The sequence below is a fragment of the Diadema setosum genome, chromosome 7 (genome assembly GCF_964275005.1).
Source record: "Diadema setosum chromosome 7, eeDiaSeto1, whole genome shotgun sequence".
NCBI classification, from domain to species: domain Eukaryota; kingdom Metazoa; phylum Echinodermata; class Echinoidea; order Diadematoida; family Diadematidae; genus Diadema; species Diadema setosum.
This window is the reverse complement of record NC_092691.1, coordinates 31,620,548-31,637,289: the sequence shown is the minus strand read 5'-3', so window position 1 is coordinate 31,637,289 and position 16,742 is coordinate 31,620,548. Positions and strand designations below refer to the sequence as shown.

Here is a 16,742-nt window from a genome sequence, read left to right as displayed (position 1 = left end):
AAATGGCAGATCTCCCATCAAAAGTGGTAGAGTTGGAGTCTCTGTATATCTGTGCATTGGTGTGCATGCAGTAACTCTCCGACTAAACTGGCTAAACTGCAATAGGGTGCTCGGAGCATTGTGAAGCTAATCTCGCACTAATCGCAGGTTGTTGTTGGTTTTTTTTTCTGATTTTGTGTCTAGCCAAACTCACCTATACAGATGAGACCGTCGCTGCTCAGCATGTACTCCGGTGGGCAGGTACACTGGAAGCTGCCCAGCGTGTTCTCGCACCGTCCATTCATGCACATGTCTGGTATGATCAGGCACTCATTGGTGTCTGGCAAAAAAATGGAGAAGGAACAAAGATATGTCAATCGAGAGACATAAGAAACAGACATTACAGTATGCTCTCCCTGTTTCCTTTGTAAATGAATCTTCATGTATCAGAAACCATATCCATGGTACATTGTATTTATAGCTTGGAGTTAACTGCATAATCATATTGTTGGTGTATCACGTGTGAGGTCAATCATGTGGATTGCACCATTCACACATTTGATAACTAATAACCTAACTACAAACCATATGATTTTAATGCTGTACAAGTCAGAGCAACATCAGGTACAATCTGAATGAGTTTGTTAATCTACTCCGTGGAATATTGCATGAGTTTAAAAAGAAATCAAATAAAAATCTGAGGGGCATTCCTGGTGTCAAATCGTAAGACTTTAGAAATAAGGCAATAATAAAAACTTACTGCACAGATTCAACCTTCATGCAATCAAATGGAATTTCATGAATTAACCCATTGAAGGTGGGCTGATTTTGCTATGACGTGCATTTTCCATAGATACCTTCTTGAGTATACTCAGGACTAGTCTTAAAGGGGTTTATTTGGAATGGGTTGGGGAGGTGGGTGCAGGGATTATTCTTGACATGGGAAATATATCTCAAAGACTTACCGATACACTCTTGTCCCGATGGGGATAGCTGGAATCCGTCGTAGCAAGTGCACCTGAAGCTTCCGATCACGTTGTCGCAGCGGCCAAACTGGCACAGGTTCTCCCTCGTGATGCATTCATTCTCGTCTGTTAGGGAGATGATCGTCATGTGACCACAGATAACCAATCAGAAAACATGGATTAGTGGTAGTCTCATGCACAGTCTGATGGCAGATTGAGCAGAAAACAAACTGGATAATCCCTTCCATGGCGGCATAAACCAAACAAAGCGGGAAAAACAACCATGGTGTAATATGTTCTATCTTGTACCTGTAAAGTCATTTTACATCACACATATACATCACCAGTAATTTGGAGGTTAACTAGTGACTGCTTCTTTTTGTCTGACTGAGCTTGCTCAATGACTGTTAATTTGCTACAAATTCAGATTTAAAATGTGGCCAGATAGTTAACGGTTTACGTCAATCCCTTACAAAAATACTGCATATTAAATGACCATTTGGATAAGACCACGACTGTGAGCTAAATATCTATCAAACACATAAACACACAAACAAAGAAACAAATATACAGAAACATTAAAATCATTATGACAAAAAAACAACAACTCCATAAACAAATATGAAGAAAGTCAAAGAGTTTGAGACAGGGGTCAGACACTGGGGTTCTCACCTTCACATCGCAGTCCCGAGGCGGACAGGACGTACCCTGGGATACAGTCACAGAAGAAGCTGCCCGGAGTGTTGACGCATCGTCCGTTGTGACAAGTGCCAAGCATGGTGGCACACTCATTGATGTCTGAGATTAACATAAAATGATATAATAATGACAATAATAATGAAAAGAGTGGGATAGCTTTGCAGTGCAGGAAAGAAGCATTTCTTCACAAACAATAACAAACATTCACCAGTTAGGTTTAATGTTCCACTTGGTCACGTAACTTATTATGATTCAAAGACCTGGGCCCCATTTCATAAAAAATGTTGATATGATAGCAACTCTTGCTGGAATGACAATTGTCATAGTAATGACAAGAATCCAGCTTCCTGATTGGCTGTTGCTATTGGAAGTTGCCATTCCACCAAGAGTTGTCATCCTAACATCTTTGATGAAATGGGCCCTGGTATCGTGGGGATACCATGGGGTGGGAAGGCTGACCCTGCTTGGATATATTCAAGAATCCCCGTAACAATTAAGTACAGCTTTATCATGCATGCACATGAAACCTCTTTCATCGATTACATTATATACACTTACCAGTGCATTCTCCGTTGATGTTGCGCTCAAAGCCAGGGTGGCAGCTACAGGAGAAGGAACCCATAGCGTTCTGGCAGGTGCCGTTTCCACAGCGGTCTGGGAACCTGAAACATTCATCAATGTCTGTGGGGGGGGGGGGGGGGGGGAAGGGATGCACACAAACATGTTAGCGCACGATTGTTGATGCCTGTGGAACATATTAGCCGGTGTATCATTTGTTTATTTTTTGTTCATTATTCTTTTTTTAAAGAGGGTGTTACAAATTTACTCCTGGTTGATTATGTGACTGTATAATTAATGGAAAGTAGCCGCACATTGAGAAATTGTACACACCAAAGGAAAAATGAGGCCTCCATCCATTTCAAGCTTAATTGCTTACGATGGTGGTCTCCTGCATTCAATGACCTCCGCTATATTTACTGAAAAATACTGTATATTTTATTTTATGTTTTTGTGTACATACACTGTTCAATGCAATCTCCTATGTGTACAATGTATTTATTTGTGTACTGTTATCGATTTATTTCACTGCACTTGCTATTCTTTGTCTTTGTACTTTTTGAAATTTGTCTTTAAATTGTATCTGACTGAATGCAGAAATATAACAAATCAAATCAAAATAAAAAAAAACAAACACAATGAACAAGTATACCTTGTTTTTGGCACATGTGTGTGTGTGTGTGTGTGTGTGTGTGTGTGTGGAAAACATCTGCAAACACACAAGATGATACTCTGATGCATCTCTTGGGCTGAACTCACCGAAGCACTGTGTACCATCCTCTGAGAGCTGGAATCCGTTGTCGCAGATGCACAGGTAGGACCCAATCTGGTTGGTGCACTGACCGTTGGCACACACGTCCGGTCTGGTCAGGCATTCATTGATGTCTGCCAGATGCATTAGACAAGGAATGTGACAGCATAGTCCAATAAGTTCTCACCATTGAGCCATTTTTCAGTGCATATCAAAAATGTTAGTGGTGGAAGATAGAAAATAGTAGGAGCTCATATCATGCTGGATGGGGTCATCGCCCTCTCTTAGGACGTATCAGATGTGTTTGACACATTTTCTTTTTTTTTTTGTGACTGAGAATCCTCTTGAACTTCTGCTGAACCAAAGTCAGCTGTCGCATACTTCGTGATTCTCTTAGGAAACATGATAGCAGCCAGCAGCTGCATTTTGTCTTGGTATTATCTTCAGATGCCATCTGCTTATCACATGACTTTACAGCACCTTGTATGAATGATTTGAGCTTGCAACATTTAGTCAAATAAATGAAACAGCAGCACTGCAGCTGCATACTCCTCAAGGACATCCCATGAACTCACCTTAACTGAAAACTATGGTCTGCTTTCTGTCCAAGTACACACCTATTTCCTACCCATTTAAAAGAGTCCAATCTAGTTAGAATACTATTCCAAGGTGGGTGGGTGGTTGTACTTCTTCTACAGGGATTAACAAATCAGATGAATGATTACCGGCAACAGATTCATCTATCAAATTACTTAACTAAGTTTTGAAGAGGAGGGAGATAACAGTCCACGTCCTGGAAGTAAGGTATCCTACCTTAATCATCATCACAAGTATCTCATGAATTAAGACTCTTCCGCCACAGGTGTGCAAACTCATATCACTGGGCTACATACAATATGTCAGGGGAGAATGCCTCCTCTTAATAAAGTAATTCATTTATCAAACCCAGCAGGGCATTAAACACAGCAAGAGGAGGGCGGAGGGGGGACACAGTATGGGTCACGCCCTGGTGTGGAATCAGGGCAATTAACTCACCATCACAGGACACTCTGGATACGGAGAGCTGGAATCCCCGCGGACACTGGCACTCATGGTTACCGGGCGTGTTGACACACAGGGCGGGGCCCAAGCATCGACTCATGCCCTCCATGCATTCATCAATATCTAGTGGAAAAAGCATAGAGGTGGGGTGGAAGAAGGCAAAGACAAACAGCTGTAAGGCTTAAGCATTAATTGGGTTATGTGTTCAAACTTGGTAAAATGGGTTTATTCTAAGAGCAAAGTCCAACTTCTTCTGGATTGTAAGGACTGGCAAATTCTGTGTACAGGAGCTTTCTGAAAACCGTGTACTAGTTACAATATAGAATGAGAATGACAAAGTAAGACTGCCAATATCTATCTATGGATTCAGTCCATAATATTGAGTCACCCACATCTCTCCAAGCTTGTCTTCTACATGGGGCTCTCTTTTCCACTAACAAAATGATTTTGAACAGATAGTTTCAAATAAGATATGCACTTGCTCATTTTTCTCCACTGCTTTAAAATGTATGCACATATATTTTGTACCGGTACAAGACTGATTTGCTGTAATTGTATATAAAATAATCTGTGACACTAGAAATAGAATTTGAATTGAATTGAATTGAATTGAATTGAAAGGAGGAGTATTGCCTTTTCACATTTCCATATGATGAATACTGCCTTTTGTTGCAGATATTCATGCCTGCGAACCCTGAAGCTTAACAGAAAGCAATAATGGAAGGATGTGTGCAAAAAACGTGAACAACACTCAATTTCCAATATTCAACAATCATCAGACACTTGCAGAAATTGCAATAAAAGGATAACTAAAGCTTCTTCTTTTCCTGAAAAACAATAAAACATAAACAAAAACAAAAAACAAAAAACAAAAAACGGAAGCATTCCTACCGTAGAGGAAATATCAGTGCTTTGTACATTCATGAAGGAGAAGTTGTAGAGTTGCCAAAAACAGTTGTGGTCTACTCACCCTCGCAGGTGTGTTGGAAAGCATTGGAGCGATAGCCAGGTGGGCAGTCGCAGCGGAAGCTGCCTTCGGTATTCACACACAGCCCTGGCTCACAGATACCTGGGATATCACACTCGTTGATGTCTGCAGCAAGCCATATGGGAGAATTAATGAATTACATTTCAGATAGCAGAACAAGCACACACGTATATATACTGTATAATAGTGTGAGCCCTACGAGGTCATGAAGATACCCATAATCAGGGCTTCTCTTGAGAGGATTTTACCTGAAAGAACAAATTGTAAGCTGCGAGCCAGAAGGGCACTATCGCGTTCAATGATTTGCGTAGAAATAAAAGCAAAATAATAAATTTTCATCAAGAGTGGGTTAATTCATAAGCATTATTTCAAATGTAGAGTAAAATGACGCCCTTGTGGTTTAAATCTATAACATTTTCTGAAAAATGAAAATGATTTACACTTGACACCATAATGTAGAGTAAATCAAGCTCTATAATATGATACCAACAACTCAATACCTCCCAAAATTGCAATAAAGCCCTTCTGGTTGTCAGCCTACGAAATGGTTGTGTTCGTGGAGAGAGAGCACTCTTTATATCAGCGTGATAAGGTGCAAAAAAAGGCAAGAAGAATGTGGCACTTCATGTCAGTATCATGTTAGAAACATTCCATTCCCTAAAGTATAATTTTGCTGTCATCACAGCCATACCTCCATTCTTGTGGATGTGGGGAGAGAGGTGGTTGAAGATATAGGGAAATTACAGCCACATGTAATCTTTAAAGTTACACAATATAGGCAAACAGATATACCATGGGCCATACAAAATAATAAATAACCAAAAAAAAAAAAAAAAAAAAATATATATATATATATATATATGCATATATGCATACATACACATATTAACAGATCTGATGTACAGAAAGATCCCTGTTTTGCACTGTTTGTCTCCATTCATTGCATTGGAAGCAATTTCCAATATGAAAATATTGCCATTGGGCTTACCGTGTGGAAGACCAGTTTCTGGATCCACAACGTGTCCAACATGGGTGCCACCACACAGCCGGTAGTAATCCTCTGGACGGACAAAATGACATCACACAAGATTATCAAAAACAGTTCCTATGAAACCTGTCTTTAAAAAAAAAAAAAAAAAAAAAAAAAAAAAATCAAGCATGCTTGCCTGACCATTCAAAATTTCTGTATCCTGTATCTGTATTCTGTATCATTTCTGAAAATGATACAATGCTATTTGCATCGCTGATGGCAAGATTGAAATACATGCATTGCCATGACCACGTTCTTTGTCAAATATCATCTGGCCATATGTGAAGTCCGCTTAAATTAAATACCGGTAGAACAGCACAATCCCCATTCAGGACATCACCCATGTACAGAATCTTCTTCTGAGAGGTTGAACCAAACACATTAAATAATCATACTTCAATTTGAACGGATGTGATTTTAAACGAGGAGGCTGCTTTGGCTCCCAGGGGCCAACTATTGTCATATCTACCTGACATGGGAGCTGGGCAGGGACTGCAGTCCTGCTGCGTGCCCCAGGCAGAGGCCATAAGGGCGCTACAGCAGCAGATTTTCTTGGTGAGACTCGGAAGGAGCGGGTTGCCGCACTCCGGCAGAGGGAAGGCCGACTGGTTGTAGGAGAGGTAGCAGGTCAGCTCTCGGATATCTGCAAGGACGAGGCGACAAAAGAGTCAAGCTGTGTCAAACACTTCCATGCGTGATCTTGGGTTGCTGTTGGCCCCGAGTTTTCTAAGAGCAAGTTTGCTACTTTAGGGCTTTATTCATGTTCTATGAAGCTATATCAAGAGAGCCTGTATTGGCACTTATGGAGAAGTGAGTGGCATGCTACTTGCTTAAAATCCTGAACCAGCTTGGGAAGTGCAGTGTATGTCGACATAACTTGCCTTTTTTTCACATACAAAATGCTTTGGCTTTTCAATCTGCCTTCACAGGGTGACTTCTGCAGATACTGTATCGAGCTATATTCAGATAAAGATAGTTCTGGCTTGTGTCCTGGAACAGAATATAATCAAAATTTTGGGTAGGCAAACAGGGAAAAACTAAAGTGGTTCATCTTGTCAAGAACTGTTGAAAACTGTCCCTACTGAACACAAAACTGGCAATTAAATGTTCTACTGTACAGCTTAGAAGAGGAATAGAGACAGGAGAAACACTCATGCATTGAAGGCAAGTGGAAGAACCCAAATCACCTGTTCAGGATTAGATGTTGATGAAATACCACCTAGCATACACAGATGGACTCATCATCTTTGTAACATTTTTATTCATGAATGACTCTTTCTTTTGTTGCCCACCACATCAAGTACTTTCTTCACACCTTATCAACATACAGCATGCAGAAAAGAACATTCCCCCTCTTTGCTGACAGCCCATAGACGACAAATGCAGACTCTTATTTACATTGCATTTAATAAGTTTGGATGTCTTTCTAAATGCCGCTAATCTACATGCTTGTCCAATCTCAACTCACCCATACAGTTCTTTCCAGTTGGCATGTTCATAAACATGAAGCCCTGTGGACATATACATGTGTAAGAGCCTCTCATGTTCATACAAGTGCCAGCTCCACAGATGTAGGCATTTAATTGACATTCATTGACATCTGCAGATGGAAGAAAGAAATGTGCACAAGAGTCATTACGAAAACAATGTTTACATTCAAGATTCAAGAATATTTATTGTCTAACTAAAAAATACAGAAATTCGCCCTTCACTGGCATACTCAATACGAATGATAGAGAATGGCAGTACATGGTTTATCGAACATGAACAGAGTAATACATAAATAAAAAAATACATATAAATAAATTCATTCACTCTAGCAATACGTAACAATACATGTAGATGTATTCATTGAATCCTTTAATATTCCATCCCTTTCTCATGACTCCCTTTCCTCCAGTCAGACTATCAGATAGCGTAAGCAGGGAAAGAAACAGACAAGTAGAGATTTCAAACAGGAAATCCACCCCCAAAAATAAATAAACTTCAAATGAAAGCGACAAATATTCCCTACAGAACGATACAAAAATGACAAAAATTAGATAAAAAATAAATAAGATATACCATTTTGAAATTTCACATTTTTTCGGAAAAACATTTCTTATCCAGTCCTTATGATTATTCAAATTTAGCAAGTTGACGCTGTCATGCTCTCACAATTTCTTATTCATTTCATAGACAAAAATGACAAAAATCTCATATTTCAGCTGTATGAATATAAAACTTGTGTTAAAATCACCCAAAATAAAAAAATAAACAAACAAATGTTCACCCATTTAATACATCTTGGAATGAGAACATGCTTTTACTTGCATTAGCTAAAAATAATAGTTTTTCTGAATTTCATATACAAAATACATGAAAAATTGCGAGGGTATGACATCATCAACTCGCTCATTTATATATTCGTGAGGACTGGTCATGAAATGTTTTCCGAACAAATGTGAAATTTCAAGATGTCATATCTTCATTACTTCTTATCCAATTCTTGTCATTTTTTTGATCATTCTGTACGGAATATTTTTCTCTTTCTTTTGAAGTTTATTCATATTTGGGGTGGATTTCTTCTTTAATAGAAACAGTAGGAAAGAAGTTTCTGAGCGAGAGAATGAGGCAGGGGAGGAGATGAAGGGAAAAAAGAGGGGCGGGGAGAAGGGGCAGCTGACTGTGAAAAAGGGAGACACTTGCACTGCATCACTGACATAAAAACCGGCAAAAAAAGCTTATAAACAATCACTATCCCATCGACAAAACCTGATCAACATACATGAAATAATCTTTAATTGGTGTATCATACCAACGCAACAATTAAGAAACTCCACTAAGATTGAGTTGAACACAAAAGACATGTTCATTTAGCCATCTCAAACCATTCCCAATGCTCTTGCATGGTTACACTCTCAAACATGAGAAATAGCAAGGTAGCAAGAAGAGAATGTCCCTAAAGACAGGAAAGGCACATGAGTAGAAAAAAAAGAGTGTGTGAGATTGGATCATGTTTGTGTATACCGGTGGAACATTTCGTTATGATCAATAAAGAGAAAACAGCGCTGCAAATATATACGTAAATCGCAACAGATGGTACATAAGTAATAACAGTACCATCTGCCCACTGTTCTTTTGTATGTAATAAAACAAGTGGTTGCACATTCAACTATTAGGGGAAACATACGGTAAACCCCCCTGAAGCGAAGGGTTGAATCTTACCTATACATTCCATGGCATCCGGGTTATACTGGTAGCCTGTAGGACACACACACCTGTAGCCACCACTGGTTTCCACACATTGGCCTCCCTTGCACAAGTTCTCAAACTGGGAGCACTCTTTGATTTCTGGAGAACAATTAGATAAAAGCACAAACACACACACACACATATAAACCACAGTCAAAGAGTCAACTTCAAAACATTATCTGTTATACAACACTGCTGACCTGTACCAAATCTGATTTCTTCTTTTTTTTTTTTCTTTTTAAAGAAGAATTTGGAAAGAGAATAGATTTATATTTCCCTGCCTTGCATACTCTTTAATATTTCTCACCTGTGCCAACATTTTACTTCTTGAGAAGAATCTGGACATAGTAACTTCCATATTGCCTGATTTGTCTCTATCAGAGCATCTCTGATTAATTGGGCCTAATTTTCTCCTCTCTTTCTGTACTTTTTCCCTTTACTTTGTGTACTTTTTCTCTTTAAGCTCTATGACAAATTTTTTTTTGTGCCCTTTTTGCACTCAGATAGAGTGGTAAGGAGCATTATCATTACCCATGTTCTTCTTCAAACAAAAGCAGGAACATCGGCAACACACAACAGATGAACAGATAGCTCTAAAGAAACAGACTGCGAGACAGACAGATAGATGGAAAGCAAAAAACAGTAGCTAATGAGTCTTTGGCTCAGATGAGGCAGAGGAGAGTGAAAATAGACAGACCAACCTTGACTCGGCCTCCCTGTTCCGTTGCTGCTGGGGTCCACAACAGCATCCAGTCCATAGGGACACAAGAGATTGAATGCAGCTGTAAAGACAGATTCAGACATGATACATTATCACATATGTGCTTAACCAGAGACACTTCTATGACAGTAGAAAAAAAAAAAGGACCCATTTTTAAACAAGGCATGTGCCAAAATGTGTCTCGCCCAATCGCGTAGAAGAAATTAATATTTTTCTAACTCCCGAAAGTTCATTGATCCCGCCTATGACCTTTGACTTTGTGGTGACCTTCAACTCCCCAAGGGACATCTACCATCCAAGTTTGGTCAATAGGTATTAAAAGTTATGAGTCATAATCAAAATGCGCCGTAAAAACTTAACATTGGGCCCTAAAAGTTTGTTTACCCCTGTTTGTGATCTTTGACCTTGTGATGACTGTCAACTTCCCAAGAGACATCTACCCTCTAAGTGTGGTCACAAACTGACATATACATCGAAAGTTATGAGCAATAATCCAAACGCGCCGTACAGACATAAACTTGGGCTCTAAAGTTCATGGACCCCTGCCTGTGACCTTTGACCTTGAGGTGACCTTCATGTTTAGTAAAATGTGTAACTTTGTAAAACGACTCTTCCCTCCAAGTTTGATTGAAATTGAAGTCCTCAGTGGAGAGTTATTCGAGTTTTTGTAACGTCACAGATAGACGACGGACAGACGATGGACGGACAAATGCTGCAGGCGATCCCTTAGTCTCCCCTCACCTCCGGTGGGCTTGACAAAAATAGTCTTACAATGCATTAACAGCATTACCAATGAAATCTTCCAGAGCGATGGTAAATCCCCAACATTTCATTGGTCAGTTCTCTGGGTTCTCCAAGGTGTAAAATGTTATGTGAAAAGACATGACATAAGCATAGACTTCACTGTACGTATGGAATGGATGGAAACTTTTCATGCAGACATTTAAGGCCTACTGCATAAACCTTCATCACTCTCTGGTCTGCACGTTGTCACCAACGACTGACAAATGGGCTATTAAAGTAAGTTTGTTGCACCCCAGTTATGTATCCTCCTAATGATTCCTCTCATTTCTGGTCGAGGTAATGGTACAAATCCTACTACATGTGCAGAGACTCCAACCATAAGCACCTTCTGATCTGGAGATTCTCCCGCCTGAAACCCCTAGCAAACGAGAGACTCCAACTTGATGTGCGCGAAGTTCACATCACGAGTGCAAAGTTCCTTGCAGTCTAGGGTTCTAGATACTATCTCGTGCTATCAAAGGCTTATTTTTCAACATACAATGAAATTAAGTAAGAAATTATTTCAAGCAGGAGAAATTAAATCACAAGCGGGAGAACGGGAGATTCTGCAAAAATGGGCTTTCGGCGGGAGATCTCCCGTCGAAAGCGGGAGAGTTGGAGTCTCTGCATGTGACTAGAATGACACTTACATTTTTCCTTCCATATGATTGATACAAAAAGAATCACTTACAATGTGTATTCAAAAAAAATACATACACTATGTTTTCAAATATCAAATGAATTATCTTGTCACATTTTATTTCATTTCATTGCAACTGACTGACAAATTGCCTTTCATCTATGCAAATAAACAGTGATTATTCATTGTTTTTATAGTAGAAGCCGCGAAGAAAAAAACAATTATGAGAATGCATACTCAGACCAGTGCATATTTACGTCGATGAAAGGCAATTTGTCAATCACTTGTAATAATTACACTGTTATTCTGCAGCAGATTTCTTCCATTTTTACGTTCTGAAAATACAACACCTAAGCCGAAGACTTTGCATTGTTCCTTGATTTATAGTAATTACTATAAAGGAACAATGCATCTACCCTGCAAATATAACAAGACAAAAGATAAAATCTCTTCATCAAAATCATTTCAGCGTACTTCCTATTTGAATATATACATTGCAAGGATAGCTCTCTAAAATAAAAATATTTGAATATTGAAGCTGAATTTGGACATACTTGTGTTGACCTGCGGGCAAATCTCGCAGGGAGTTCCCCAGCCTTTCCCCACCACAGAGCAGCAGCAGTTGGACCGAGGGATGTTATCGCCGATGGGCAAGCTGCACGTCTGGACGTCCAGCCTCGAGTCATCGGGCACGCTGGCGTAGCACACACCCCTTCTGATATCTATACCGCAATATGGCAAAGGGGAGGGTGGCAGTATATACAGTCTCAGGTCAACTGATTTAACGGCTCCAAAATGAAACATGTTTAGCATCTCCTAAACTCTATGTTGCAGGGCTTAAAGGCATAATTTACCATTTGCAGATGAAACAAAAACCCCGTATCAATGCTTTAAAAAGGTAAAGAATGTGAGTTAGGGATTGAAACAACCACTGTAAAAATTTGAATCAGTATTGCTAAATACTAAATACATAAATTGGATATATGTCTACCTGATGTGCACAACATAGGGTATTTGAGTGCTTCTGTTTAGTCTTAAATCAAGACCCTTATGATGATGGAATGACACTTTGTTCACAACAGGTGGAAGTAACTTTCTTTTTTCTTTTTTTCTCTTTTTTACTGTTCATTTGTTTCTTTATTGTCTTGTCTTCTTCCTCCTCCTCCTTCATACCTACCAGTGCAGGCGGTTCCATCATTTGACAGGACCCAATATGGTGGACACTGACAGATGTACGAGCCTTTGGTGTTGGTACAAATCCCGCTTACGCAATACAAGTCCGGGTCATCACACTCGTTGACATCTGTAGTGGTGGGTGAGAAATGATAACACACCTTTACACAGTTGGGTGAGTTTATGAATATATGGATGTATGCTACCCACTGAGATTTGTGAACTATGTGAAACACTGAAAGTGACAACACACTATAGAATTTCATACAATGCCCTGTGTGTGGATCATGCATGGTTTCCTTATTATCCATCGTAAGCAAAACTCAAGTGTCATCTCGCATCACTGTTCACTGATTAATTGTTCAGTGTCATATCAAGGACTTTTTTTTTTAAGTTTTCTAGTATGAAATGTTGCTTTATTGCAAAAAATGTATTGCACGATGAGTAGTACTTAAATTAGTACAAGTAATTAAAACTCACAAATACACAAATGCTTGATAGAAATACCTATGGAGAACGAAGGTTAATTGTTGCTCCATGACAGTGGCTGAAACAATGATGAAATAATGCCTCCCACACCCTACGGGTGAAGGCATAAAAAAAGAGGTCTTGATACATCTACCTAAAAAGTGTTACTATGTTGGAGAAAATCATGTCAATTCTCAGATGTGCTTGTTTTAGTGAGCAAAAGCGCTCCAAGAAAATTTCAATCACATACCTGTACAGTTCCCGCCACCACTGTCAAGCATGTAACCCGGATTGCACTCGCAGCGGAACGTTCCCGGAACATTGATACATTGACCAAAGACACAGATGTCCGGGAAGTTGGAGCACTCATCGATGTCTGGACGTCAGCACAAAAAGTATGATTGAAAACATTAACAAAAATGTTTTGAGAATTATTGCTTGTTTCCTTCCACACACTCATCCTGAGTCACAGGTTCTAAATTTCAATGTATATTATTATGTTAACAATTATTTTAGTCTGTAGTCTGTACATATTGCTACAATGCAATCAAACATTCATGCCATATTCATTTTTATTATCTTTTTAAGAGAAGTGAAAAATAGTCCTGAAACTTATATCATATACATCTCTTTCAAATCCATGGTTTTGACTTTCATCTGAGAAAGACTCAGAGTAGAGTTAATGCATTCTCCGCATATCAATGACGCTTTCAAAACATGTTCCAGTAAAAGTAAAAAGCCCAAGGTAGTCTCCCCGAGTGCCTCACCTTCACAGCTGTCCCTCAGCTCGCTGGGGTAGAAGCCCATTTCACACTCGCACTCGTAGCGCCCGGGCATGTTCAGACACTGGCCGTTCAGACACAGAGCCTGGTTCTGCATACACTCGTCAACGTCTGAAATATGGTTGAAGTTCTTTATTAGTGTTGGTTCACTGTTTAAATCCCCTTTTTTTAAGCTGATAGCAAAGCACTGAGAAGGCCATACACCTCGTGCCACGAGGGGTTTCGGGCAATGGCCAGCTCACTCCAATATTTTAGGTGACTAGTCATAACTGCTTGAAATGGTGCATTTTTGCTTGATGAGACTATTTCCCATGAAGTTTTATGCCACTGTGGAACAAATGAGGCACACTCACATCAGATGTAAGTCTAGGGCATAGGATGGCAATTATAATTTACATGTCATAAAATCCTTAGACATTCTTGGAAAAACATAAATTTTACAGCATACTGGCAGAAATGAACAACAATTTGCATACTAATTCAAAATGATGATAACATTCTGTTAACATGTCTTAATAACGGACTCATGGCTTAAACAGCACTGCAACCTTGCTGAGATATTCTTGTGATGTGAACTCACTCACCAATGCATGACAGTCCATCGCCAATAAAGCCCTGGTTGCATTGACACTGGTAGGATCCAGGGATATTCACACAGCGTGCATTCTCGTGACACTCATGGTTGGCACTCTCACACTCATCAATATCTGACAATAAAGAGAGAATATGTGATTTCTTACAAGGAAACTAAACAAAGGTATAAATATGAGATAACCTGTGAAGTAAAATCAAGTGTATATTTGGGCAATAGACATTAACTATGGATGTAAGGTAAATAACACCACACATCAAAAGAATTGAAAACCATTTCGGATACTAGTATTTCAGCATTGAACGGAAATACAAGATGCCATATGACAGAAAAGCAGAACTCCTGCCATAAAATAACTTAGGCAATCAAATCGAAAGATATTGTTATCATCCCGCAACAGATAACGATAATGTCAGACTTGCACGCTTCGGACTTCTCTGTGCAACAGCTGTTCTGTGCAACAGCTAGCCCAGCTGAGTAGGGCTGTCCTTTCGTGTGCAGATTACGATGTTGTCTAATATGCAACACTTTTCCTCTGTGTATCAGTATTATGATTACTGAATTAACCTTACATCAAGTAAAGCAACTACACATGATGGTACATGGTTGAGCTATCTAGTCACAATTGATTCAAATCCTATACCAAGTTGCAAGTCATACTACAATCACGGACATAAGTAAAAATTTTGGAATATAACAGTGAAAGACAAGACAACAGGTTTCTCTTCCTCACATATCATGACAGCATAAAACAAGCTATATCCTCCGCGACACAAACAATATTGGTGGCTACTTTGTGCAAAGTTTCGTAAAAGGTCATCCACGGGTACTTTGATAGTATGCACACATAGTTCTCAAACTGACACTGTGTATATCTTACCGACACAGATGTTTCCGTCGACGATGAATCCAGGATTGCAGATACAAACGAAGGAGCCCTGGGTGTTCTCACACTGGGAGTTGATGGCACACTTGTGAATTTGCAGCATACACTCGTCAATATCTGACATGCACACAGAACACACCGTTCTACAGACTTCATCGGATCAATGTATATGCATTTATTCCTAAAGTTGGTCTCAACTGCTAGCAAGTTTGTTATTGGATGATTGCCATGCATAGTGATAATGAATAGATGCTACATGCCTTCCAAGTATGGAGATATGTTGAGGAAGAAATGCACACCGAAAAGCTCCTACCACGTTCTCATCCTCACAGAAAAAAAAAGTATTCCCTATGTACTGTAGAAGTGGGTATTTTAACGCAACTAATTTTTCGCACTTGGCCGGGTAAGAAGAGTTTCGCATGTTTTTAATTCTGCGGAATCAAGACATCAACTACTGGAACATATGGCACACAAAAATATTTGCGCGCTTTTATTTTCGCACTAGCTTCTGGTTGCGCGAAATGTGCGAAAATTTCAACACCGCGAAAATTTCCACTTTTACAGTACTTGAATACAGTAGTACACTGACCTGCCATACATATCCAAATCTTCAATAAGAATGACATGACAACGTCTCAGTGTAACAGTGTATTTTTCAAATTGAAAATGTTCATACCATCTCCCCTCAAAAACACAACAACAACAAAAAATGGCTTGAACATGAAATATGTCACCACACACATTAAATGCACTGATGAGACAAGCTACAGTGAATACAGCGGCAACAAAAACCATCATGACGATACAGGGTGATTTTTACCTGAACAGCCGTCAATGTTTGGTTTCATGGAGTAGCCTTCGAAACACTGGCAGGTGTAGGATCCCCTGGTGTTCTTGCAGGTTCCTGCTACACAGATGGAGCTGTCTGCACTGCACTCATCAATGTCTGCAAACAGGTGGTGTAGTTAACATGAAACAGCATACGTTTAGAATGCATGGGAAGTCACAAACTAATATGCAAATAGTACTTAGAAAATGAACATGAATTGAATAGAACTGAATTTATTTGTCACATTTCACAAGAAAAGCAAATACGATACATATCACCAGACAAAACCATTATTAGAATTGATAAATTACAATTCGAAACACAGAAGAATTAATTTGTCATATTTCACAAGAAAAGCAAACACAATACATATAACCAGACAAAACCATTACCAAAATCAAACAAATTAAAGAAACATACATAGCTACAAAAGTAAATGCAATGATATGAATTCCAATAGTCAGAACAAGGCCCTCTTTAAGTAAATGATAAAAGCAAGGCTTAGGTCCATTACAAATAGAGAGTGACATATGACAGAACCAACTAAATGCAATACTTGTACCAACCAAATGATTCCTAAGGTTGATCTAAGAACAATCTTCCTGATATGGCAAATAAATATG

The 16,742-nt window shown here is 39.2% G+C and overlaps 1 protein-coding gene across 1 annotated transcript in view; it reads right to left on the bottom strand.

The window, feature by feature from the left end:
* Positions 1–16,742, bottom strand: part of LOC140231274 (fibrillin-3-like) — a 135,465-nt gene that overhangs the window by 20,657 nt on the left and 98,066 nt on the right. The window contains exons 30-48 of the mRNA XM_072311421.1: positions 16,111–16,236; positions 15,285–15,407; positions 14,397–14,519; positions 13,798–13,923; positions 13,281–13,406; positions 12,567–12,692; positions 11,944–12,111; positions 9,947–10,027; positions 9,219–9,344; positions 7,480–7,611; positions 6,481–6,654; positions 5,970–6,041; positions 4,964–5,086; positions 3,988–4,116; positions 2,961–3,086; positions 2,202–2,324; positions 1,617–1,742; positions 945–1,070; positions 194–319 (exon numbers count right to left, since the gene is read on the bottom strand). Coding sequence (XP_072167522.1) covers positions 194–319; positions 945–1,070; positions 1,617–1,742; positions 2,202–2,324; positions 2,961–3,086; positions 3,988–4,116; positions 4,964–5,086; positions 5,970–6,041; positions 6,481–6,654; positions 7,480–7,611; positions 9,219–9,344; positions 9,947–10,027; positions 11,944–12,111; positions 12,567–12,692; positions 13,281–13,406; positions 13,798–13,923; positions 14,397–14,519; positions 15,285–15,407; positions 16,111–16,236 — 2,382 coding nt within the window. The remainder of the gene's footprint in view (positions 1–193; positions 320–944; positions 1,071–1,616; positions 1,743–2,201; positions 2,325–2,960; positions 3,087–3,987; positions 4,117–4,963; positions 5,087–5,969; positions 6,042–6,480; positions 6,655–7,479; positions 7,612–9,218; positions 9,345–9,946; positions 10,028–11,943; positions 12,112–12,566; positions 12,693–13,280; positions 13,407–13,797; positions 13,924–14,396; positions 14,520–15,284; positions 15,408–16,110; positions 16,237–16,742) is intronic.